The following is a 27,193-nucleotide window of genomic DNA, read 5'->3' on the forward strand; positions in this document are numbered from 1 at the left end:
ATAAAGAGAGGAACAAGATCAGCCATCCACATAAAGAGAGGAACAAGATCAGCCATCCACATAAGAGGAACAAGATCAGCCATCCACATAAAACAAGATCAGCAATCCACATAGGAACAAGATCAGCCATCCACATAAAGAGACGAACAAGATCAGCCATCCAGATGAACAAGATCAGCCATCCACATAAAGAGAGGAACAAGATCAGCCATCCACATAGAGAGGAACAAGATCAGCCATCCACATAAAGAAAGAGACAAACAAGATCAGCCATCCACATAAAGAGAGGAACAAGATCAGCCATCCAGACAAACAAGATCAGCCATCCACATAAAGAGTGGAACAAGATCAGCCATCCACATAAAGAGAGGAACAAGATCAGCCATCCACATAAAGATCAGCCATCCACATAAAGAGAGGAACAAGATCAGCCATCCACATAAAGAGAGGAACAAGATCAGCCATCCACATAAAGAGAGGAACAAGATCAGCCATCCACATAAAGAGAGGAACAAGATCAGCCATCCAGATAACAAGATCAGCCATCCACATAAAGAGAGGAACAAGATCAGCCATCCACATAAAGAGAGGAACAAGATCAGCCATCCAGAGAGATACAAGATCAGATCCACAGAGAGACAAGATCAGCCATCCACATAGAGAGGAACAAGATCAGCCATCCACATAAAGAGAGGAACAAGATCAGCCATCCACATAAAGAGAGAACAAGATCAGCCATCCACATAAAGAGAGGAACAAGATCAGCCATCCACATAAAGAGAGGAACAAGATCAGCCATCCACATAAAGAGAGGAACAAGATCAGCCATCCACATAAAGAGAGGAACAAGATCCCATCCACATAAAGAGAGGAACAAGATCAGCCATCCACATAAAGAGAGGAACAAGATCAGCCATCCACATAAAGAGAGAACAAGATCAGCCATCCACATAGAGAGGAACAAGATCAGCCATCCACATAGAGAGGAACAAGATCAGCCATCCACATAAAGAGAGGAACAAGATCAGCCATCCACATAAAGAGAGGAACAAGATCAGCCATCCACATAAAGAGAGGAACAAGATCAGCCATCCAGAGGGGAACATAAAGAAAGAGGGAACAAGATCAGCCATCCACATAAAGAGAGGAACAAGATCAGCCATCCACATAAAGAGAGGAACAAGATCAGCCATCCACATAAAGAGAGGAACAAGATCAGCCATCCACATAAAGAGAGGAACAAGAACAAGATCAGCCATCCACATAAAGAGAGGAAAGATCAAGATCAGCCATCCACATAAAGAGAGGAACAAGATCAGCCATCCACATAAAGAGAGGAACAAGATCAGCCATCCACATAAAGAGAGGAACAAGATCAGCCATCCACATAAAGAGATCAGCCATCCACATAGAGAGAACAAGATCAGCCATCCACATAAAGAGAACAAGAACAAGATCAAGATCCATCCACATAAAGAGAGGATCAGACAAGATCAGCCATCCACATAAAGAGAGGAACAAGATCAGCCATCCACATAAAGAGATGAACAAGATCAGCCATCCACATAAAGAGAGATCAGACAAGATCAGCCATCCACATAAAGAGAGGAACAAGATCAGCCATCCAGATGAACAAGATCAGCCATCCACATAAAGAGAGAACAAGATCAGCCATCCACATAAAGAGAGGAACAAGATCAGCCATCCACATAAAGATGAGGAACAAGATCAGCCATCCACATAAAGAGAGGAACAAGATCAGCCATCCACATAAAGAGAGGAACAAGATCAGCCATCCACATAAAGAGAGGAACAAGATCAGCCATCCACATAAAGAGAGGAACAAGATCAGCCATCCACATAAAGAGAGGAACAAGATCAGCCATCCAGACAAACAAGATCAGCCATCCACATAAAGAGAGGAACAAGATCAGCCATCCACATAAAGAGAGGAACAAGATCAGCCATCCACATAAAGAGAGGAACAAGATCAGCCATCCACATAAAGAGATGAACAAGATCAGCCATCCAGACAAACAAGATCAGCCATCCACATAGAGAGGAACAAGATCAAGATCAAGATCAGCAATCCACATAAAGAGAGATCAGAACAAGATCAGCCATCCACATAAAGAGAGGAACAAGATCAGCCATCCACATAAAGAGAGGAAAAGATCAGCCATCCAGACAAACAAGATCAGCCATCCACATAAAGAGAGGAACAAGATCAGCCATCCACATAGAGAGGAACAAGATCAGCAAGAGAGAACAAGATCAGCCATCCACATAAAGAGAGGAACAAGATCAGCCATCCACATAAAGAGAGGAACAAGATCAGCCATCCACATAAAGAGAGGAACAAGATCAGCCATCCACATAAAGAGAGGAACAAGATCAGCCATCCACATAAAGAGAGGAACAAGATCAGCCATCCACATAAAGAGAGGAACAAGATCAGCCATCCACATAAAGAGGAACAAGATCAGAACAAGATCAGCCATCCACATAAAGAGAACAAGAACATAAAGAGGAACAAGATCAGCCATCCACATAAAGAGAGGAACAAGATCAGCCATCCACATAAAGAGAGGAACAAGATCAGCCATCCACATAAAGAGAGGAACAAGATCAGCCATCCACATAAAGAGAGGAACAAGATCAGCCATCCACATAAAGAGAGGAACAAGATCAGCCATCCACATAAAGAGAGGAACAAGATCAGCCATCCACATAAAGAGACAAGATCAGCCATCCACATAGAGGGAACAAGATCAGCCATCCACATAAAGAGACGAACAAGATCAGCCATCCAGATGAACAAGATCAGCCATCCACATAAAGAGAGGAACAAGATCAGCCATCCACATAAAAGATCAGATCCAGGGACAAGATCAGCCATCCACATAAAGAGAGGAACAAGATCAGCCATCCACATAAAGAGAGGAACAAGATCAGCCATCCACATAAAGAGAGGAACAAGATCAGCCATCCACATAAAGAGAGGAACAAGATCAGCCATCCACATAGATCAAGATCAGCCATCCACATAAAGAGAGGAACAAGATCAGCCATCCACATAAAGAGAGGAACAAGATCAGCCATCCACATAAAGAGAGGAACAAGATCAGCCATCCACATAAAGAGAGGAACAAGATCAGCCATCCACATAAAGAGAGGAACAAGATCAGCCATCCACATAAAGAGAGAACAAGATCAGCCATCCACATAAAGAGAGGAACAAGATCAGCCATCCACATAAAGAGATCAGCCATCCACATAAAGAGAGGAACAAGATCAGCCATCCACATAAAGAGAGGAACAAGATCAGCCATCCACATAAAGAGGAACAAGATCAGCCATCCACAAAGAGGAACAAGATCAGCCATCCACATAAAGAGAGGAACAAGATCAGCCATCCACATAAAGAGAGGAACATCCAGATCAGCCATCCACATAAAGAGAGGAACAAGATCAGCCATCCACATAAAGAGAGGAACAAGATCAGCCATCCACATAAAGAGAGGAACAAGATCAGCCATCCACATAATCCACATAAAGAGAGGAACAAGATCAGCCATCCACATAAAGAGAGGAACAAGATCAGCCATCCACATAAAGAGAGGAACAAGATCAGCCATCCACATAAAGAGAGGAACAAGATCAGCCATCCACATAAAGAGAGGAACAAGATCAGCCATCCACATAAAGAGAGGAACAAGATCAGCCATCCACATAAAGAGAAACAAGATCAGCCATCCACATAAAGAGAGGAACAAGATCAGCCATCCACATAAAGAGAGAACAAGATCAGCCATCCACATAAAGAGAGGAACAAGATCAGCCATCCACATAAAGAGAGGAACAAGATCAGCCATCCACATAAAGAGAGGAACAAGATCAGCCATCCACATAAAGAGAAACAAGATCAGCCATCCACATAAAGAGAGGAACAAGATCAGCCATCCACATAAAGAGAGGAACAAGATCAGCCATCCACATAAAGAGAGGAACAAGATCAGCCATCCACATAAAGAGAGGAACAAGATCAGCCATCCACATAAAGAGAACAAGATCAGCCATCCACATAAAGAGAGGAACAAGATCAGCCATCAAGATCAGCCATCCACATAAAGAGAGGAACAAGATCAGCCATCCACATAAAGAGAGGAACAAGATCAGCCATCCACATAAACAAGATCAGCAATCCACATAGAGTGGAACAAGATCAGCCATCCACATAAAGAGACGAACAAGATCAGCCATCCAGACGAAGAAGATCAGCCATCCACATAAAGAGAGGAACAAGATCAGACATCCACATAGAGAGGAACAAGATCAGCCATCCACATAAAGAGAGGAACAAGATCAGCCATCCACATAAAGAGAGGAACAAGATCAGCCATCCACATAAAGAGAGGAACAAGATCAGCCATCCACATAAAGAGAGGAACAAGATCAGCCATCCACATAAAGAGAAACAAGATCAGCCATCCACATAAAGAGAGGAACAAGATCAGCCATCCACATAAAGAGAGGAACAAGATCAGCCATCCACATAAAGAGGAACAAGATCAGCCATCCACATAAAGAGAGGAACAAGATCAGCCATCCACATAAAGAGAGGAACAAGATCAGCCATCCACATAAAGAGAGGAACAAGATCAGCCATCCACATAAAGAGAAACAAGATCAGCCATCCACATAAAGAGAGGAACAAGATCAGCCATCCACATAAAGAGAGGAACAAGATCAGCCATCCACATAAAGAGAGGAACAAGATCAGCCATCCAGACGAACAAGATCAGCCATCCACATAAAGAGAGGAACAAGATCAGCCATCCACATAAAGAGAGGAACAAGATCAGCCATCCAGACAAACAAGATCAGCCATCCACATAAAGAGAGGAACAAGATCAGCCATCCACATAAAGAGAGGAACAAGATCAGCCATCCACATAAAGAGAGGAACAAGATCAGCCATCCAGACGAAAGATCAGCCATCCACATAAAGAGAGGAACAAGATCAGCCATCCACATAAAGAGAGGAACAAGATCAGCCATCCACATAAAGAGATGAACAAGATCAGCCATCCAGACAAACAAGATCAGCCATCCACATAAAGAGAGGAACAAGATCAGCCATCCACATAAAGAGAGGAACAAGATCAGCCATCCACATAAAGAGATGAACAAGATCAGCCATCCAGACAAACAAGATCAGCCAGCCACATAAAGAGAGGAACAAGATCAGCCATCCACATAAAGAGAGGAACAAGATCAGCCACCCAGACAAACAAGATCAGCCATCCACATAAAGAGAGAGAACAAGATCAGCCATCCACATAAAGAGAGGAACAAGATCAGCCATCCACATAAAACAAGATCAGCCATCCACATAAAGAGAGAACAAGATCAGCCATCCACATAAAGAGAGGAACAAGATCAGCCATCAGCCATCCACATAAAGAGAGGAACAAGATCAGCCATCCACATAAAGAGAGGAACAAGATCAGCCATCCACATAAAGAGAGGAACAAGATCCCATCATAAAGAGAGGAACAAGATCAGCCATCCACATAAAGAGAGGAACAAGATCAGCCATCCACATAAAGAGAGGAACAAGATCAGCCATCCACATAAAGAGAGGAACAAGATCAGCCATCCACATAAAGAGAGGAACAAGATCAGCCATCCACATAAAGAGATGAACAAGATCAGCCATCCAGACAAACAAGATCAGCCAGCCACATAAAGAGAGGAACAAGATCAGCCATCCAGATAAAGAGAGGAACAAGATCAGCCATCCACATAAAGAGAGGAACAAGATCAGCCATCCAGACAAACAAGATCAGCCATCCACATAAAGAGAGGAACAAGATCAGCCACCCAGACAAACAAGATCAGCCATCCACATAAAGAGAGGAACAAGATCAGCCATCCACATAAAGAGAGGAACAAGATCAGCCATCCACATAAAGAGAGGAACAAGATCAGCCATCCACATAAAGAGAGGAACAAGATCAGCCATCCACATAAAGAGAGGAACAAGATCAGCCATCCACATAAAGAGAGGAACAAGATCAGCCATCCACATAAAGAGATGAACAAGATCAGCCATCCACATAAAGAGAGGAACAAGATCAGCCATAAAGCCATCCACATAAAGAGAGGAACAAGATCAGCCATCCACATAAAGAGATGAACAAGATCAGCCATCCAGACAAACAAGATCAGCCAGCCACATAAAGAGAGGAACAAGATCAGCCATCCACATAAAGAGAGGAACAAGATCAGCCACCCAGACAAACAAGATCAGCCATCCACATAAAGAGAGGAACAAGATCAGCCATCCACATAAAGAGAGGAACAAGATCAGCCATCCACATAAAGAGAGGAACAAGATCAGCCATCCACATAAAGAGAGGAACAAGATCAGCCATCCACATAAAGAGAGGAACAAGATCAGCCATCCACATAAAGAGAGGAACAAGATCAGCCATCCACATAAAGAGATGAACAAGATCAGCCATCCACATAAAGAGATGAACAAGATCAGCCATCCAGACAAACAAGATCAGCCAGCCACATAAAGAGAGGAACAAGATCAGCCATCCACATAAAGAGAGGAACAAGATCAGCCATCCACATAAAAAGAGAGGAACAAGATCAGCCATCCACATAAAGAACAAGATCAGCCATCCACATAAAGAGAGGAACAAGATCAGCCATCCACATAAAGAGATGAACAAGATCAGCCATCCAGACAAACAAGATCAGCCAGCCACATAAAGAGAGGAACAAGATCAGCCATCCACATAAAGAGATGAACAAGATCAGCCACCCAGACAAACAAGATCAGTCATCCACATAAAAAGAGGAACAAGATCAGCCACCCACATAAAGAGAGGAACAAGATCAGCCATCCAGACGAACAAGATCAGGCATCCAGACAAACAAGATCAGGCATCCAGACGAACAACATCAGGCATCCACATAAAGGTTTACCAAACAAATGCTTATTTGAGTAAAATTTAGCCGGAATTGATCTTCGCTAGAGTGAGTGTGCTAGTTAATAAAGTTAATAAAGCTTCAGTGTTGTTAGCACCGGTTAGACATGGCAGCGAAGATTCCCCCTCCCGCCGTTGTGAAGCTCAGCGGGGATTGGAGCACAAACTGGGATACGTTTAGAGGTGAATGGGAGGACTCTGCGCTCGCAACGGGACTTCTGGAAAAGGACGATGAGGTAGTGGCTGCCACTTTGAGGACTATAATGGGAACTGAATGCCGACACGTTTACAAACACAACCTGAAACTAACAGCAGCTCAGCAAGGTAACTCTATAGCTATTATTGATGCTCTTGAACATTACTTTAAGCCAGCAAAGAACGTCCTCTACGAGGGTTATGTTTTCGGTCATTGCAAACCGGAGGACGGGGAGTCCATTGAGAGCTTTGTCACGAGGTTAAGGGAAAAGGCAGCTACATGTGACTATGGTGCTTTAAGAGATGAACTGATCAGAGATACGATTGTGCTTGGCATAACTGATGAGGGCACCCGCAGACGTTTGCTGAGAGAACGTGACCTGACGCTGGCCTTGGCAGTGGAGACATGCCGTGCAGCAGAGCTTACTGATATACGGATAAGGTCCATGGAGCTAGAAAGGCAACATATGGACAATGTCAATGCTACATTCAGGCAGCCAGTAAAGAAATTTCCCTTTGCCACAGCTAATGCTAATACTACAGCCAATTCTGCAGTAGACAACCCCAATACATGCCGATATTGTGGCATTTCTCATGGACGAGGAAAAGAACACTGCCCAGCCTATAAAAGTGGTTTGTCACTCTGCTACTTAATAATAAACCACAGCAATGCCAGCTAGATTCAGGGGCCACATGCAACGTTATGAGCCTTAAAGACAATAGGAGGCTCGCGCCCAGAGAAACTCACACAGTAGTACCAAGCTGAAACTGTATTCAGGCCAGTTTGTGACAGTGTGTTTTATGTGACCAGAAACACACCCTTGAGTTTGAAATAGTTGAGGCCAGTCAACAGCCATTACTGTCAGGTTCTACATATGAGTGCCTTGGGCTTATTAACTTCACCATTCCAGCTGATCTTAACATTATAGTCCAGGGCCCCTGAGCAAGGAGACACTCCTAAGCAAGTACCATGATGTCTTCAGCACACCGGTCAAGTCAGTTCCCTGGGAAATCCACTGAGTTGGACGCAGCAATCTAGCCTGTCCAGTGTGCAATGTACCAGGGGCCATGAAAGCAGCTACGAAGGCTCAGCTTGACAAATACGAAGCAGATGGCCACATCATATCCGTCACCGAGCAGACTGGATAAGTAATATGGTTAACGTCAAGAAACCATACAAGCTACGGATATGCATCGATCCTAAACACCTCAACCGGGCTCTGCGACGTTCACATTACATTATGCCCAAGTTGGAGGATGTTCTTTACAAGCTCCCAAAGGCCAGAGTCTTCACGCTCGTGGATGCCAGAGATGCCTTCCTGCAGTGCAAGCTCGACGAGCCCAGCAGCTACATGACCAACTTTTGGACACCCTGGGGCAGGAAGAGGTGGTTGAAGCTTCCGTTTGGTGTCTTTGTGGCTCCAGAGGTGTATCAGCGGAAAAAACATGAGCTGTTGATGGGACTCAGTGGCGTGGAACCCATAGTAGATGACATCCTCATAGTGGGCTGTGGGGACAGTGATGATGAATGTGACCATGACGCCAAGCTGCTGGCCCTGATGGTCAGATGCAGACAGGTCAAGCTAAGGCTAAGCATAAAAAAGCTTCAGTTTAAAGTGCCAGAGGTCCGCTTTCATGGGCACATCTTGTCCTCCACTGGATTGAAGGCGGATCCTGAAAAAGTGAAGGCTGTCTTGGAAATGCCCCACCCATCTGACGTGAAGGCAGTGCAGCGCTTCGTCGGATTCGTCACCTACCTGGCCAAATTCCTACCGCGGCTCTCTGAAGTGTGTGAGCCACTGAGGAGGCTCATGGACAAGGACACCATCTGGCATTGGCTCCCAAAACATGACGCAGCGGTGAGGGAAATAAAACAACTGGTCACCCAGACACCTGTACTGCGATACAACAATGTGTCAAAACCTGTCACGATTCAGAGTGACTCAAGCCAGTATGGACTTGGCTGTTGCCTCATGCAGGAGGGCCAGCCTGTGGCTTTCGCCTCTAGGGCACTCACCCCAACAGAGCAGAACTATGCCCAGATAGAGAATAGAGGTCGACCGATTATGATTTTTCAACGCCGATACCGATTATTAGAGGACCAAAAAAGCCAATACCGATTAATCGTCAGATTTAAAAAAAAAAATTTTTATTTGTAATAATGACAATTACAACAATACTGAATTAACACTTATTTTAACATAATATATCAATAAAAATCTATTTAGCCTCAAGTAGATAATGAAACATGTTCAATTTGGTTTAAATAATGCAAAAACAAAGTGTTGGAGAAGAACGTAAAAGTGCAATACGTGCTATGTAAGAAAGCTAACGTTTCAGTTCCTTGCTCAGAACATGAGAACATATGAAAGCTGGTGGTTCCTTTTACCTTGAGTCTTTAATATTCAGAGGTAAGAAGTTTTAGGTTGTAGTTATTATAGGACTATTTCCCTCTATACCATTTGTGTTTCATTAATCTTTGACTATTGGATGTTCTCATAAGCACTTTAGTATTGCCAGTGAAACGGTATAGCGTCCGTCCCTCTCCTCGCTCCTTCCTGGGATCGAACCAGCAACACAACGACAATATGATTGTTTTTTATAAGATAAGTTTAATGCTAGCTAGCAACTTACCTTGGCTTACTGCATTTGCGTAACAGGCAGTCTCCTTGTAGAGTGCAACGAGAGAGAGGCAGGTCGTTATTGTGTTGGACTAGTTAACTGTAAGGTTGCAAGATTGGATCCCCCGAGCTGACACTGAGAATCTGACTTTCTGCCCCTGAACAAGGCAGTTAACCAACCGTTTCTGGCCGTCATTGAAAAGAAGACTGTGTTCTTAACTGACTTAAATAAAGATTAAATAAAGGTGTAAAAGAAAAAAAACAGCAAATCGGCCAAAAATACAGATTTCCGATTGTTATGAAAACTTGAAATCGGCCCTAATTAATCGGGCGACCTCTAATAGTGAAGGAGTGCCTCAGCATTTTGTTTGCATGCCAACGCTTCCACCACTACCTGTAAGGGCGCGACAATATTACCGCAGAGACAGACCACAAGCCCCTTATTGCTACATTCAGCAAGCCTCTCCTGAATGCCCCAAAACGACTGCAGAGCTACTGGCCCTACAAAACTACAACCTCAAGGTGGCCAGGGCCAGTGATGTATGTGAGTGACACGCTCAGCAGGGCTACTGCATCAGGCACTCACACACGCTCCATGCATGAACAACACGCAGTGTGCAGCTTATACAAATCAGACAGCACACACACAGGGACGAGCAACTCCAGGCATTGAGGTCTGTGATTCTGATGGGCTGGCCCGACTGCAGGGAAGAAACTGCTTTAGCCGTCAGAGAATATTGGCCAGTCAAAGAGGAGCTCAGTGTTCAAAACGGAGTAATATTCAAGTGTCAGAGAGTCGTTATTCCCCGGTCTCTGCGCCCTGAGATGTTGGTGTGCACTCAAGTCACATAGGAGGTGAGGCTTGTTACAGACAAGCACGTGACACACTGTATTGGCCAGGAATGCAGAATGAAATCAAAGACTATGTCAGTAAATGTATAATCTGCAATGAATATGCCATTGAGTAACAGAGAGAGACGATGATGTCCCACGAGCTGTCCTCGCAGACAAGCCCCGTCTTTTCACGCTGCGGGCGTCTGTCCCAGCCACCAAAAATAATTCATAGGTTTCCCATCAGGGATTGTTGACAGACAGAGATAAAAGTGAAGAGAATATCAAAATGTTTTGTTGTTACCTGAGAAAAATAAAATAAAAAAATATTAAACTGTTCATGTTGGAAATTATTACTAGGTTTGTTTTGTTAGTGAATTGACACCTACTGTCCTATTTTATTAAAGGGACGATGTTATGGGTGTAAGATGGCACAGTGATGCCATCTGTTGGTAAATGTTCATTACTGCAACTCATGTGTTCTACTGGTGTGCTTGAGATACCCGGATGTATTGTGATGTACTGAATAAGACTGGTTACTCGCATCAATGCCTCTGTCTCACCATTTAACATTCAAACAACATTCGATAAAGAATGCACCACACAGAAAGCACCGCCACTGCGACACAATGTTGTAAGGCAAACGCAGCGTTTCACTGGAAATGAATGTACTTCTGGTGTACCAAAACGCTAAAATATTTGTCGGTGTGATAGAGGCGCACTGTAAGCAAGCGGTCGGATCTGCTGGCTTAAGTAAACATGAGAACAAGCCGCCGCAATATTTGCAGCCATATGCGATAATATCTTTCTAGGAGCTGATCTGTCATCAGTATAGTGGAATGATTATAATGTTAGGGTAAACTGCCTTTCTTTTCTGTCTCTGCGGGGACCTATTAGTACTGACACATGCCTCAATCACGCACTTAGCGAACATTCTCTCTACCTGGTGATTTGGGAAACGCATGTTACTTCGGCCGTTGTAGGAAAGATGCATTGTCAAAAACAGTCCTAAACCTAAATTCCATAGCTATCGGGAAACCGGGCCCTGTTCAATTCCCCAACACACGTGGGGTGTGCAGAAGCCGTGTATGTGTGACAGTGTCAGTAACTCCAAGATAGACTGTCTGTCTGTGGGAAAGTCATCTGTAATTCTCATCCCAGAAATGCCTATTTTAATGCAGTGAAGTCCACCCACCAAAACCCAATAGGACACATTCAAGGGGTGGGTATAATTTGTGTTACGTTCCAACTGGAATCTGTTCCAAAAATGTCTTAAATAACAAGGTTTCCAACAAACAACAAATACAAAGTTGTATAGCGGCAGAATAAGATACCAGGTAGTGGGTGGGCTATTTCATTAAGTTTTTCACTCACCTAGATGCCCATTCGGCAGCTAGGTGATTTGATCGTGCTACTTTGTATGCGTTGTTTGTTGGCAACCTTGTACTTTACGTTTTTGGAACAGATTCCTGTTGGAACGTTCCACCCCAGTCAATGTTCTTATGAAAGAGAACTTCAAGGACTGAGGCTACTGAAACAAAACGCAATATGTGAGTGATCAACTGCAGACATACCAGTTCAAACTTCCTAGAAATGTCCCACGTTATTTATCCTCTACGGATGTTGATCCTTATGCAACATTTACAAAGAACAAGAGGATATCTTACAAGTCCCCCATTTATTGAATCCTCATAAATTCACCCTAATAAGCTAAGTAAGTAAAGATGTTGTTATTGATGTTGACAAGAGAACCCCCACCACAGGTCTGGGAGGGATAGCAGCCCCCGGTGTAACCTAATGCTTAATAAAAATAGACTGTTACAAATACCCTTAACTCTATTTTACAAAAGATATACGAACGATTCAAATGAGTCGTTTCATAAATAAAACAGCGCTCTTACCGTCCACAGCCATAGTCGGTCTCAGTGTATATCTCTTTGTGGTTGCCTCAGTTATCGTCTCCCATTGCTTCTCTGTATCTGGCTGGATGGCAAAGTGTGAGCGCACGGTTTGTCACTCGCCTACTGGGTGCTTATGAGGCACGGTGTATACTGATAGACAGAGCACACCATCTCCTCCGAACGTTTGTTTTCGTTGGTCAGCTACCAATCGACTCTCTTGTTGTTAACCCCTCACCCTTTTCGGACCTGACCGCCGAGAGACAAGAGGTCACCAACGAAACCTTATTTTTTGTGTGTTTATTTTATGATACTTTTCGTTGTTGGACTGTCAAATCACCAGGATATCAGCTCAAACTGATTTTAATTTAGGATATCTGTTCCTGAGTATTCCCACTCATAGAGGCATGTGTGATCACATCTCAATGTGAAGGTGTGAAATTATATCTGTTTGGGATTCTTCCGGTCAATTTGCAGTGTACAAATGATTTTTCACTATGGTTCAGACCCCATCCACTCAAGGAAAAATATCGGCCCATGACCATCCACTCAAGGAAAAATATCGGCCCATGGCAGAAGGTAATTCGTGACCCCAAGGCTATAATATGAAGCCTAATTGGCTAATAATTTATGCTAAAAATAGCCTATTTAATGATAAGAGAAATATATATATCCATTTGGGGAAAACCAAGAACAGACCATTCTGATACACAACTGTCCACCTCAATCTTTCTCAATGGTTGCAATTACCAAGATAGCAATAAATAAAACAATTATAAATTGTAGGCTATTGCAAGGTCATTTGATTAGATGAAGAATAATCAAATGAATGGAGCACAGATAATTCCATGCATTGTGTTGTTCCAGTAACTAGATTTGTCTGATTACAGAGGACATCTGGATATGGTTGATCATCAACTGGATCTATTGCTCCTGATGAAAGAATTTGGATGACAGTAGAAAAACACAAGAGCACAGGATGGTCAAAGAGGGCTCTGATTTTATTTAACTAGGCAAGTCAGTTAAGAACAAATTCTTATTTTCAATGACATTCTAGAGACAGTGGGTTAACTGCCTTGTTCAGGGGCAGAACAACAGATTCTTACCTTGTCAGTTCGATCCAGCGACCTTTCATATACTGGCCCAACGCTCTAACCACTAGGCTACCTGCTGCCCCTGCTGCATTCAGCTTTGACAGCGCCAGCAGCACTAAGACAGGGAGGAAACAAAAGGTTTGCAACAAAAGCTACATTAACAAATAGCCACACACTGACTTCCACTATCTCTGTCACTCTATATGACTAGAACGCCACTGGGTTATCTTTTCTGTTGGATGAAAAACAGTGGGATACACGGGACTACAAAGGCCAAAGAAAGAAAGTGGAAAAGGGACTATTTTAATGTCATCTCTCAACTCAGTGTGCTAATTGATACTGTGGGTTTTCAGATATAAGAAGCCATCTATGGAGCATCGGTGGTATTCGTTGTAGAGCACAGAGACCTAAGTTCTACAGACTTTACAGACAAACGCAGAACAAAGTACTCGCTCTTCCATCAAGGCTTCCTCACAGCACATGTTGACTTCCATCAAGGCTTCCTCACTGTCTGGTCCAAACTGTTATCCCAGTGTGTCTCTCCCTGGGATGGTGAAACTGCATCAGATGGATCTCACATCCTCACTGCAAACATGTTGATGGTGAAACTGCATCAGATGGATCAGGAAGAAACTGATCCCAGAGAACATCAGATAGATCCTCACTCAAACAAGCATGACATCAGATAGATCACAAACTGTTATCCCAGTGTGTCTCTCCCTGGGATGGTGAAACTGCATCAGATGGATCCTCACTGTCTGGTCCAAACTGTTATCCCAGTGTGTCTCTCCCTGGGATGGTGAAACTGCATCAGATAGATCCTCACATGTCTGGTCCAAACTGTTATCCCAGTGTGTCTCTCCCTGGGATGGTGAAACTGCATCAGATGGATCCTCACTGTCTGGTCCAAACTGTTATCCCAGTGTGTCTCTCCCTGGGATGGTGAAACTGCATTGATCCTCACTGTCTGGTCCAAACTGTTATCCCAGTGTGTCTCTCCCTGGGATGGTGAAACTATCAGATGGATCCTCACTGTCTGGTCCAAACTGTTATCCCAGTGTGTCTCTCCCTGGGATGGTGAAACTGCATCAGATGGATCCTCACTGTCTGGTCCAAACTGTTATCCCAGTGTGTCTCTCCCTGGGATGGTGAAATAGATCCTCACTGTCATCAGATATGATCCTCACTGTCTGGTCCAAACTGTTATCCCAGTGTGTCTCTCCCTGGGATGGTGAAACTGCATCAGATAGATCCTCACTGTCTGGTCCAAACTGTTATCCCAGTGTGTCTCTCCCTGGGATGGTGAAACTGCATCAGATGGATCCTCACTGTCTGGTCCAAACTGTTATCCCAGTGTGTCTCTCCCTGGGATGGTGAAACTGCATCAGATAGATCCTCACTGTCTGGTCCAAACTGTTATCCCAGTGTGTCTCTCCCTGGGATGGGAAACTATCAGATAGATCCTCACTGTCTGGTCCAACTAATCCCAGTGTCTCTCCCTGGGATGGTGAAACTGCATCAGATTCCTCACTGTCTGGTCCAAACTGTTATCCCAGTGTGTCTCTCCCTGGGATGGTGAAACTGCATCAGATAGATCCTCACTGTCTGGTCCAAACTGTTATCCCAGTGTGTCTCTCCCTGGGATGGTGAAACTGCATCAGATAGATCCTCACTGTCTGGTCCAAACTGTTATCCCAGTGTGTCTCTCCCTGGGATGGTGAAACTGCATCAGATGGATCCTCACTGTCTGGTCCAAACTGTTATCCCAGTGTGTCTCTCCCTGGGATGGTGAAACTGCATCAGATGGATCCTCACTGTCTGGTCCAAACTGTTATCCCAGTGTGTCTCTCCCTGGGATGGTGAAACTGCAATGGTGAAACTGCATCAGATGGATCCTCACTGTCTGGTCCAAACTGTTATCCCAGTGTGTCTCTCCCTGGGATGGTGAAACTGCATCAGATGGATCCTCACTGATGGTGAAACTGCATCAGATAGATTCACTGTCTGGTCCAAACTGCCCAGGCTCTCCCTGGGACTGCAGGATCCTCATGTCTGGTCCAAACTGTTATCCAGGCAGGGCCATATGAAACTGATAAGACAATGGTATTTCTCTGCCAACGATGGTGGCAAGTAGCCTGGTCCCAGTTCAGTTTGTGCTTTAGCCAACTCCTCTGTTGTGTTTCCTGTTATACAGATATGGCACAGTGAATGATAGGAGAGTAAAGAGAAGAGGAGATGGTGAAGAGAAGAAAAGAGAAGAGACAGCTAGCAGCATACCTCTCTGCATCCCAAAGCTATCTTGCTTCTGAAGCTAAGCAGGGTTGGTATCACGACTGCCGAATCCTCACTGTTGGTGCCTCTCCTTGTTTGGGCGGTGTTTGGCGGTCGTGAAACTGTCACTGGCTTTCTGAGCTGCCACAGTTGGTCCTGGATGGGAGACCAGATGCCTCTGGAAGTGGTTTTGCAGGGCCAGTAGGAGGCACTCTTTCCTCTGCCCTAAAAAATATATATCCCAATACCTCATGGCAGTGATTCAGGACATTGGTGCTGTCTTTTGGATGGGCCGTTAAACGGGTGTCCTGACTCTGTGGTCACTCAAGATCCCATGGCACTTATCGTAAGAGTAGGTGTGTTAACCCTGGTGTCCGGGCTAAATTCCCAATCTGGCCCTCATACCATCATGGCCACCTAATCATCCCCAGCTTCCAGTTGGCTCTTTCCCCTCCCACAGGTCATTGCTGTAAATGAGAATGTGTTGCTAATGAACTTACTTGGCAAAATAATTATACTTCCCTGATCTCAGATTCAGCCTGTTTTCCTTAAATCCACACACATATCGAACCCAAACCCTCTTCTGAAAGGGTTGTGTTCCCAGTCTCTATTTAATCAGGGGGTGCATCAGAAGATGACAGAACCCATTTGAGAGACAGATTTCTCTACTCCTCCCTCATCATCACCACATACTCTCTCACTGTGTGTATCAGAGAAAGATAGGGCAGAGAGGTCATTCTTATTCCACTCACACCCTGGTCCCAAGCCTCACTCTTTTGCAAATTCTGATTAAATCTGTTTTGATGTTGTTATTTATTCACTTAAATCAGTCTGTTCTGATGTTAATCCTATGGACAGCAGAAATAGCCAACGCATTCTCACAGTCTCATTGATTTATTCCTGTTTAGTCCTCCAACTTTCCCCTCTCCTAGTGAAATCCAACAACGATATGCCTGTAAATCAAATTGTACACATCTACAGTATAATTGAAACTGGCATGGGGCGACTACTCAGAGAGAGAGAGAAAGAGAGAGAGAGAAAGATGTCAGACAATTGCAGTGTTTGGTTCATCCCTCTTTTGAGGAAGAAATATAGCTATTCAATTCTGTCATGTTCCTCCTTAGGGATGAGGTCTGATTCTCATTAGGGATGAGGTCTGATTCTCATTAGGGATGAGGTCTGCTTGCTCAGGAACAGAAGGATGCTATTTATATCTCTCTCCTTCTCACTCTCTTTCTATCCTCTGCCTCTCTTTCACAATATCTCCATCTTGCCAACTCCCAAATCCTTAAACTCTCCCTCTTTCCCATGCTCCCCTCTCTCTCCCTCTCCCTCTTCCTCCCATCCATCCCCCTGCTTCTCTCTCTCCCCATCTCTCCACCTCTCTCTCTCTCTCCTGCCTGTCCAGTTAGGGCCAGTGTTGTGTCGTACCTGTCAAAATTCATCAGAGAACTGGAGGAACTATTCTCCTCTTCACTCTCCACTTCTCCCCACAGAGGGAATTAAGAACAGAGATTCCACCTCAGCTCTATCACATCAGAATAACTCAGGCCAGTACTGGAGCCCTGTAGACAGCCAGTACAGGTGAAAGACTTCCAGTCAATAAGCTTTTATGTCTGCTCTGTTTTCCCTCCAAATATAACACAGAAGAGAGAAATAAACTTCAGTGGGAATAAATGAGCTTTGAATTTAGAATCTATAACCTTAGAGAAGGGTTAAAAAGTCCTCTGCCTGAATAATCAGACATCATTACTCCTCAAGTGGACAGTCACAAACAGTATGGTAATACAGTAAATCTCTTAGTCCAAACACCAAAGGTGACCTTAGAGAGAGATGGAGCACTTTACAATAGTGCATCTAAATCATTAAGGGGGGTGGTGAGAAGGATTACTTATCTTATCCTAGGTATTCCTTGAAGAGGTGGGGTTTCAGGTGTGTGAGGGAGTTTGTTCCACCATTGGGGGGCCAGAGCAGCGAACAGTTTTGACTGGGCTGAGCGGGAACTGTACTTCCTCAATGGTAGGGAGGCGAGCAGGCCAGAGGTGGATGAACGCAGTGCCCTTGCTTGGGTGTAGGGCCTGATCAGAGCCTGGAGGTACTGCGGTGCCGTTCCCCACAGCTCCGTAGGCAAGCACCATGGTCTTGTAGCGGATGCGAGCTTCAACTGGAAGCCAGTGGAGAGAGCGGAGGAGCGGGGTGACGTGGAGAGAACTTGGGAAGGTTGAACACCAGACGGGCTGCGGCGTTCTGGATGAGTTGTAGGGGTTTAATGGCACAGGCAGGGAGCCCAGCCAACAGCGAGTTGCAGTAATCCAGACGGGAGATGACAAGTGCCTGGATTAGGACCTGCGCCGCTTCCTGTGTGAGGCAGGGTCGTACTCTGCGGATGTTAGAGCATGAACCTACAGGAACGGGCCACCGCCATGATGTTGGTTGAGAACGACAGGGTGTTGTCCAGGATCACGCCAAGGTTCTTAGCGCTCTGGGAGGAGGACACAATGGAGTTGTCAACCGTGATGGCGAGATCATGGAACGGGCAGTCCTTCCCCGGGAGGAAGAGCAGCTCCGTCTTGCCGAGGTTCAGCTTGAGGTGGTGATCCGTCATCCACACTGATATGTCTGCCAGACATGCAGAGATGCGATTCGCCACCTGGTCATCAGAAGGGGGAAAGGAGAAGATTAATTGTGTGTCGTCTGCATAGCAATGATAGGAGAGACCATGTGAGGTTATGACAGAGCCAAGTGACTTGGTGTATAGCGAGAATAGGAGAGGGCCTAGAACAGAGCCCTGGGGGACACCAGTGGTGAGAGCGCGTGGCGAGGAGACAGATTCTCGCCACGCCACCTGGTAGGAGCGACCTGTCAGGTAGGACGCAATCCAAGCGTGGGCCGCGCGGAGATGCCCAACTCGGAGAGGGTGGAGAGGAGGATCTGATGGTTCACAGTATCGAAGGCAGCCGATAGGTCTAGAAGGATGAGAGCAGAGGAGAGAGAGTTAGCTTTAGCAGTGCGGAGCGCCTCCGTGATACAGAGAAGAGCAGTCTCAGTTGAATGACTAGTCTTGAAACCTGACTGATTTGGATCAAGAAGGTCATTCTGAGAGAGATAGCGGGAGAGCTGGCCAAGGACGGCACGTTCAAGAGTTTTGGAGAGAAAAGAAAGAAGGGATACTGGTCTGTAGTTGTTGACATCGGAGGGATCGAGTGTAGGTTTTTTCAGAAGGGGTGCAACTCTCGCTCTCTTGAAGACGGAAGGGACGTAGCCAGCGGTCAGGGATGAGTTGATGAGCGAGGTGAGGTAAGGGAGAAGGTCCCCGGAAATGGTCTGGAGAAGAGAGGAGGGGATAGGGTCAAGCGGGCAGGTTGTTGGGCGGCCGGCCGTCACAAGAAGCGAGATTTCATCTGGAGAGAGAGGGGAGAAAGAGGTCAGAGCACAGGGTAGGGCAGTGTGAGCAGAACCAGCGGTGTCGTTTGACTTAGCAAACGAGGATCGGATGTCGTCGACCTTCTTTTCAAAATGGTTGACGAAGTCATCTGCAGAGAGGGAGGAGGGGGGGGGGGAGGAGGATTCAGGAGGGAGGAGAAGGTGGCAAAGAGCTTCCTAGGGTTAGAGGCAGATGCTTGGAATTTAGAGTGGTAGAAAGTGGCTTTAGCAGCAGAGACAGAGGAGGAAAATGTAGAGAGGAGGGAGTGAAAGGATGCCAGGTCCGCAGGGAGGCGAGTTTTCCTCCATTTCCGCTCGGCTGCCCGGAGCTCTGTTCTGTGAGCTCGCAATGAGTCATCGAGCCACGGAGCGGGGAGGGGAGGACCGAGCCGGCCTGGAGGATAGGGGACATAGAGAGTCAAAGGATGCAGAAAGGGAAGAGAGGAGGGTTGAGGAGGCAGAATCAGGAGAAAGGTTGGAGAAGGTATGAGCAGAGGGAAGAGATGATAGGATGGAAGAGGAGAGAGTAGCGGGGGAGAGAGAGCGAAGGTTGGGACGGCGCGATACCATCCGAGTAGGGGCAGTGTGGGAAGTGTTGGATGAGAGCGAGAGGGAAAAGGATACAAGGTAGTGGTCGGAGACTTGGAGGGGAGTTGCAATGAGGTTAGTGGAAGAACAGCATCTAGTAAAGATGAGGTCGAGCGTATTGCCTGCCTTGTGAGTAGGGGGGAAGGTGAGAGGGTGAGGTCAAAAGAGGAGAGGAGTGGAAAGAAGGAGGCAGAGAGGAATGAGTCAAAGGTAGACGTGGGGAGGTTAAAGTCGCCCAGGACTGTGAGAGGTGAGCCGTCCTCAGGAAAGGAGCTTATCAAGGCATCAAGCTCATTGATGAACTCTCCGAGGGAACCTGGAGGGCGATAAATGATAAGGATGTTAAGCTTGAAAGGGCTGGTAACTGTGACAGCATGGAATTCAAAGGAGGCGATAGATAGATGGGTAAGGGGAGAGAGAGAGAATGACCACTTGGGAGAGATGAGGATCCCGGTGCCACCACCCCGCTGACCAGAAGCTCTCGGGGTGTGCGAGAACACGTGGGCGGACGAAGAGAGAGCAGTAGGAGTAGCAGTGTTATCTGTGGTGATCCATGTTTCCGTCAGTGCCAGGAAGTCGAGGGACTGGAGGGAGGCATAGGCTGAGATGAACTCTGCCTTGTTGGCCGCAGATCGGCAGTTCCAGAGGCTACCGGAGACCAGGAACTCCACGTGGGTCGTGCGCGCTGGGACCACCAGATTAGGGTGGCCGCGGCCACGCGGTGTGGAGCGTTTGTATGGTCTGTGCAGAGAGGAGAGAACAGGGATAGATAGACACATAGTTGACAGGGTACAGAAGAGGCTACGCTAATGCAAAGGAGATTGGAATGACAAGTGGACTACACGTCTCGAATGTTCAGAAAGTTAAGCTTACGTAGCAAGAATCTTATAGACTAAAATGATTGAAATGATACAGTACTGCTGGAGTAGGCTAGCTGGTAGTGGCTGCGATGTAGCTAACCTAGAAAATCGCTCTAGGCTAAACAATTGACTTAGATACAAAGACGGCTATGTAGCTAGCTAGCTACGATCAAACAAAACAAACCGTTGTACTGTAATAGTTACTACAGTGCTGCTATTCGGGGCTAGCTGGCTAGCTACGTTAAGAGAACGACAATAGCTGGCCAGCTAACCTAGAAAATCGCTCTAGGCTACACAATTGTCTTAGATACAAAGACGGCTATGTAGCTAGCTAGCTACGATCAAACAAAACAAACCGTTGTACTGTAATAGTTACTACAGTGCTGCTATTCGGGGCTAGCTGGCTAGCTACGTTGAAAGACCGACAATAGCTGGCCAGCTAACCTAGAAAATCGCTCTAGACTACACAATTGTCTTAGATACAAAGACGGCTATGTAGCTGGCTAGCTACGATCAAACAAATCAAACCGTTGTACTGTAATGAAGTGAAATGAAAATGTGATACTACCTGTGGAGCGACGCGGAATGTTGACCGGGTAGTTGGAGTTCAATTCGGTAGAGGTTGGCTAGCTGTTGGCTAGCTAGCTAGCAGCATTTCCTACGTTAAGGACGACAAATAGCTGGCTAGCTAACCTCGGTAAATTAAGATAATCACTCTAAGTCTACACACTCTAAACTGCACAATTATCTTGGATACGAAGACAGCGAAGACAACTATGTAGCTAGCTGACACTACGCTAATCGAGTCGTTCAGTTGAGTGTAATAGTTTCTACAGTGCTAGTGGACAGTGGATGTTAGCTAGCTGCTTAGCTAGCTGCTGGGCAGATACGTTAGGACGACGAAATACGATAATATGCAATTGTCGTTGATACAAAGACGGCTATGTAGCTAGCTAAGAAGAAATTGCTAAGATAAGACAAATCAAACCGTTGTACTATAACGAAATGTAATGAAATTAGATGCGACCGCTCGCTCCAACCGGAACCGGAGGTGTTGTTGATAAAAGTAAAGAATTTTAAGTCAGGATATCCTGAACGTTTTGAAGTTGGTTTTATAGCTTAATTGCCAAAAGGAGCAGGACCATTTTGAATAGCTGACAAAATGGCGCCGGAGGAGATGCCGCCATCTTATGGTCTCCTAACCAATTGTGATATTATGTGGGGGTTTTCGCAATATTTGTAAATTATTTTGTACATAATGTTTCTGCAACCGTATCTTACGGCAGAAAAGAGCTTCTGGACATCAGGACAGGGACCACTCACCTCGGATTAGACAAAGAGCTTCTGGATATCAGGACAGCGATCACTCACCTTGGATTAGACAAAGAGCTTCTGGATATCAGGACAGCGATAACTCACCTTGGATTAGACAAAGAGTTTCTGGATATCAGGACAGCGATCACTCACCTTGGATTAGACAAAGAGCTTCTGGATATCAGGACAGCGATCACTCACCTTGGATTAGACAAAGAGCTTCTGGATATCAGGACAGAGATCACTCACCTTGGATTAGACAAAGAGCTTCTGGATATCAGGACAGAGATCACTCACCTCGGATTAGACAAAGAGCTTTTTGATATCAGGACAGAGATCACTCACCTCGGATTAGACAAAGAGCTTCTGGACATCAGGACAGAGATCACTCACCTCGGATTAGACAAAGAGCTTCTGGATATCAGGATAGCGATCACTCACCTTGGATTAGACAAAGAGCTTCTGGATATCAGGACAGTGATCACTCACCTTGGATTAGACAACGAGCTTCTGGATATCAGGACAGCGATCACTCACCTCGGATTAGACAAAGAGTTTCTGGATATCAGGACAGCGATCACTCACCTTGGATTAGACAAAGAGCTTCTGGATATCAGGACAGTGATCACTCACCTTCTGGATTAGACAAAGAGCTTTCTGGATATCAGGACAGCAAAGATATCAGGATTAGACAGAGATCTGGATATCAGGACAGCGATCACTCACCTTGGATTAGACAAAGAGCTTCTGGATATCAGGACAGCGATCACTCACCTCAGATTAGACAAAGAGTTTCTGGATATCAGGACAGCGATCACTCACCTTGGATTAGACAAAGAGCTTCTGGATATCAGGACAGCGATAACTCACCTTGGATTAGACAAAGAGCTTCTGGATATCAGGACAGCGATCACTCACCTTGGATTAGACAAAGAACTTCTGGATATCAGGACAGCGATCACTCACCTCAGATTAGACAACGATTTATTCAACAACAACAAGCAGGACTCACACGATAATCTCCAAACACCACACAGGGCAGACATCCCAATTATTCGCAAAAGGAAGCAACACAGAGGAAGAAGACCCGGATGCCTTGTCCGGACCCGCAGAAGACATCTAGAAAAGCTTCCATTACCGTCAATATCACTCGCCAACGTACAATCATTGGACAATAAACTAGACGAGGTACAATCACGAATATCCTACCAACGGGACATCAAAAACTGTCATATCCTATGTTTCACGGAATCGTGGCTAAATGACGACATGGATATTCAGCTAGTGGGATATACGCTGCACCGGCAAGATAGAACAGCACACTCTGGAAAGATGAGGGGGGTCTGTGCATATTTGTAAACAACAGCTGGTGCACGAAATCTAAGGACGTTGCTCGCCTGAAGTAGAGGAAATTGTGATAAATTGCAGGCCACATTACTTGCCTAGAGAGTTCTCAGCTATACTTTTCGTGGCTGTTTATTTACCACCACAGACAGATGCTGGCACTAAGACCACACTCAGTCAGCTGTATAAGGAAATAAGCAAACAGGAAACCACTCACCCAGAGGCGGTGCTCCTAGTGGCCAGAGTCTTTAATGCAGGGAAACTGAAATCAGTTCTACCAAATCTCTATCAACATGTTAAATGTGCAACCAGAAGGAAGAAAATTCTAGATCACCAGTACTCCACACACAGAGACGCTTACAAATCTCTCCCTCGCCCTCCATTTGGTAAATCCGACCACAACCCTGTCCTCCTGATTCCTGCTTACAATCAAAAATGAAAACAGGAAGCCCCAGTGACTCGGTCTATAAAAAAAATGGTCAGATGAAGCAGATGCTAAACTACAGGACTGTTTTGCTATCACAGACTGGAACACGTCCCGGGATTCTTCCGATGACATTGAGGAATACACCACATCAGTCACTGGCTTTATTAATAAGTGCATTGAGGACATCGTCCCCACAGTGACTGTGCGTACATACCCCAACCAGAAGCCATGGATTACAGGCAACAATTGCACTGAGCTAAAGGGTAGAGCTGACGCTTTCACGGTGCAGGACTCTAACCCTGAAGCTTACAAGAAATCCCGCTATGCCCTGTGACGAACCATCAAACAGGCAAAGCGTCAATACAGGGCTAAGATTGAATCATACTACACTGGCTCTCAGGCATGCATGAGGCATCAGCTATTCCGGACGACTGTGTGATCAAGCTCTCTGTAGCCGACGTGAGTAAGACCTTTACACAGGTCACCATACACAAGGCTGCGGGGCCAGACGGATTACCAGGACGTGTGCTCCGGGCATGTGTGACCAACTGGCAGGTGTCTTCACTGACATTTTCAACATGTCCCTAATTGAGTCTGTAATACCAACATCCTTCAAGCAGACCACCATAGTCCCTGTGCCCAAGAACACAAAGGCAACCTGCCTAAATGACTACAGACCCTTAGCAGTCACGTCCGTAGCCATGAAGTGCTTGGAAAGGCTGGTAATGGCTCACATCAACACAATTATCCCAGAAACCCCACTCCAATTTGCATACCGCACAAACAGATCAACAGATGATGCAATCTCTATTGCACTCCACACTGCCCTTTCCCACCTGGACAAAAGGAACACCTAAGTGAGAATGCTGTTCATTGACCACAGCTCAGCGTTCAACACCATAGTACCCTCAAAGCTCATCACCAAGCTAAGGATCCTGGGACTAAACACCTCCCTCTGCAACTGGATCCTGGACTTCCTGACGAGCCACCCCCAGGTGGTGAGGGTACGTAGCAACACATCTGCCACGCTGATCCTCAACACTGGAGCTCCCCAGGCGTGCGTGCTCAGTCCCCTCCTGTACTCCCTGTTCACCCACGACTGCATGGCCAGGCACGACTCCAACACCATTATTAAGTTTGCTGACTACACAACAGTGGTAGGCCTGATCACCGACAACGACGAGACAGCCTATAGGGAGGAGGTCAGAGACCTGGCCAGGTGGTGCCAGAATAACAACCTATCCCTCAACGTAACCAAGACAAAGGAGATGATTGTGGACTACAGATAAAGGAGGACCGAGCACGTCCCCATTCTCATCGACGGGGCTGTAGTGGAGCAGGTTGAGAGCTTCAAATTCCTTGGTGTCCACATCAACAACAAACTAGATTGGTCCAAACACACCAAGACAGTCGTGAAGAGGCCACGACAAAGCCTATTCCCCCGAAGGAAACTAAAAAGATTTGGCATGGGTCCTGAGATCCTCAAAGGGTTCTACAGCTGAAATATTGAGAGCATCCTGACTGGTTGCATCACTACCTGGTACGGCAACAGCTCAGCCTCCGACCGCAAGGCACTGCAGATGGTAGTGCGTAAGGACCAGTACATCACTGGGGCAAAGCTGCCTGCCATCCAGGACCTCTACACCAGGCGGTGTCAGAGGAAGGCCCTAAAAACTGTCAAAGACCCCAGCCACCCCAGTCATAGACTGTTCTCTCCTACCACATTTACATTTACATTTAAGTCATTTAGCAGACGCTCTTATCCAGAGCGACTACCACATGGCAAGCGGTACCGGAGTGCCAAGTCTAGGACAAAAATGCTTCTCAACAGTTTTTACCCCCAAGCCATAAGACTCCTGAACAGGTAACCAAATGGCTACCCGAACTATTTGCATTGTGTGCTTCCCTCCCAACCCCTCTTTTATGCTGCTGTTATTCTCTGTTTATCATATATGCATAGTCACTTTAACTATACATTCATGTACATAGTACCACAATTGGACCGACCAAACAGTGCTCCCACACATTGGCTAACCGGGCTATCTGCATTGTGTCCCACCACCCTCCAACCCCTCTTTTTACACTTCTGCTACTCTCTGGTCATCATACTTGCATAGTCACGATACCTACAAGTACATACTACCTCAATAAGCCTGACTAACAGGTGTCTGTATATAGCCTTGCTACTCTTATTTCAAATCTCTTTTTTTCCGCACCATTGGTTAGAGCCTGTAAGTAAGCATTATACTGTAAGGTCTACACCTGTTGTATTCGGCGCACGTGACAAATAAACTTTGATTTGATTTGATCATTTTCTGGAATTTTCCAAGAGGTTTAAAGGCGCAGTCAACTTAGTGTGTGTAAACTTCTGACCCACTGGAATGGTGATACAGTGAACTATAAGTGAAATAATCTCACTGTAAACGATTGTTGGAAAAATTACTTGTGTCATGCACAAAGTAGATGTCCTAACCGACTTGCCAAAACTATAGTTTGTTCACAAGAAATGTGTGGAGTGGTTGAAAAGCGAGTTTTAATGACTCCAACCTAAGTGTATGTAAACTTTCGTATTCAACTGATAGAGGCACTACATGTTAATGTTTTTAAATGTATGTAACTTGTAAAGTTTTTTTCTGCTATGTCTCTTTCATTATGTGTCGAACCCCAGTAAGACTAGCTGTCGCCATTGACATCCGTTATTAAATCTAATCAAAAATCTAAACAATTCTTTGTCTTTTTTCTTCCTCCTCTTTTCATCGACTATTGACCCTTGCATGGGTAGAGCTGAACAAACGAACCCTGCTCAGGTAGAGCCAAATGAACCCTGCTTTGAAAGAGCTGAACGAACATTGGCCACCACTCCGTGTAACGGCTTTCGTCTGCTGGAAGAGAAGCGGACAAAAATGCAGCGTGGTGGTTATTCATGTTCTTTAATAAATGAACTCGACATGCAATAACTAAACAAAACAATAAATGTGTGAAAACCTATACAGCCTATCTGGTGACAATAAACACAGAGACAGGAACAATCACCCACGAAACACTCAAAGAATATGGCTGCCTAAATATGGTTCCCAATCAGAGACAACGATAAACACCTGCCTCTGATTGAGAACCACTCCAGACAGCCATAGACTTTGCTAGATACCCCCACTAAGCCACAAACCCGATACCTAACAAAACCCCAAGACAAAACACACCACAATAAACCCATGTCACACCCTTGCCTGACCAAATAAATGAAGACAAACACAATATACTTTGACCAGGGCGTGACAAGCCTGTGTATTGATAATTAAAGGAATAAAAAACAATGCATG

General features: G+C 45.5%; 1 protein-coding gene across 1 annotated transcript in view; it reads right to left on the bottom strand.

Moving 5' to 3' along the window:
- The window catches only part of LOC135559083 (sterile alpha motif domain-containing protein 10-like), a 125,343-nt gene extending 112,682 nt beyond the window's left edge, over positions 1–12,661 (bottom strand). Inside the window, exon 1 of the mRNA XM_064993450.1 lies at positions 12,556–12,661. Coding sequence (XP_064849522.1) covers positions 12,556–12,568 — 13 coding nt within the window. The 5' untranslated portion in view covers positions 12,569–12,661. The remainder of the gene's footprint in view (positions 1–12,555) is intronic.
- Positions 12,662–27,193: the final 14,532 nt, after the last annotated feature.

This window comes from Oncorhynchus masou, chromosome 17 (genome assembly GCF_036934945.1).
Source record: "Oncorhynchus masou masou isolate Uvic2021 chromosome 17, UVic_Omas_1.1, whole genome shotgun sequence".
NCBI classification, from domain to species: domain Eukaryota; kingdom Metazoa; phylum Chordata; class Actinopteri; order Salmoniformes; family Salmonidae; genus Oncorhynchus; species Oncorhynchus masou.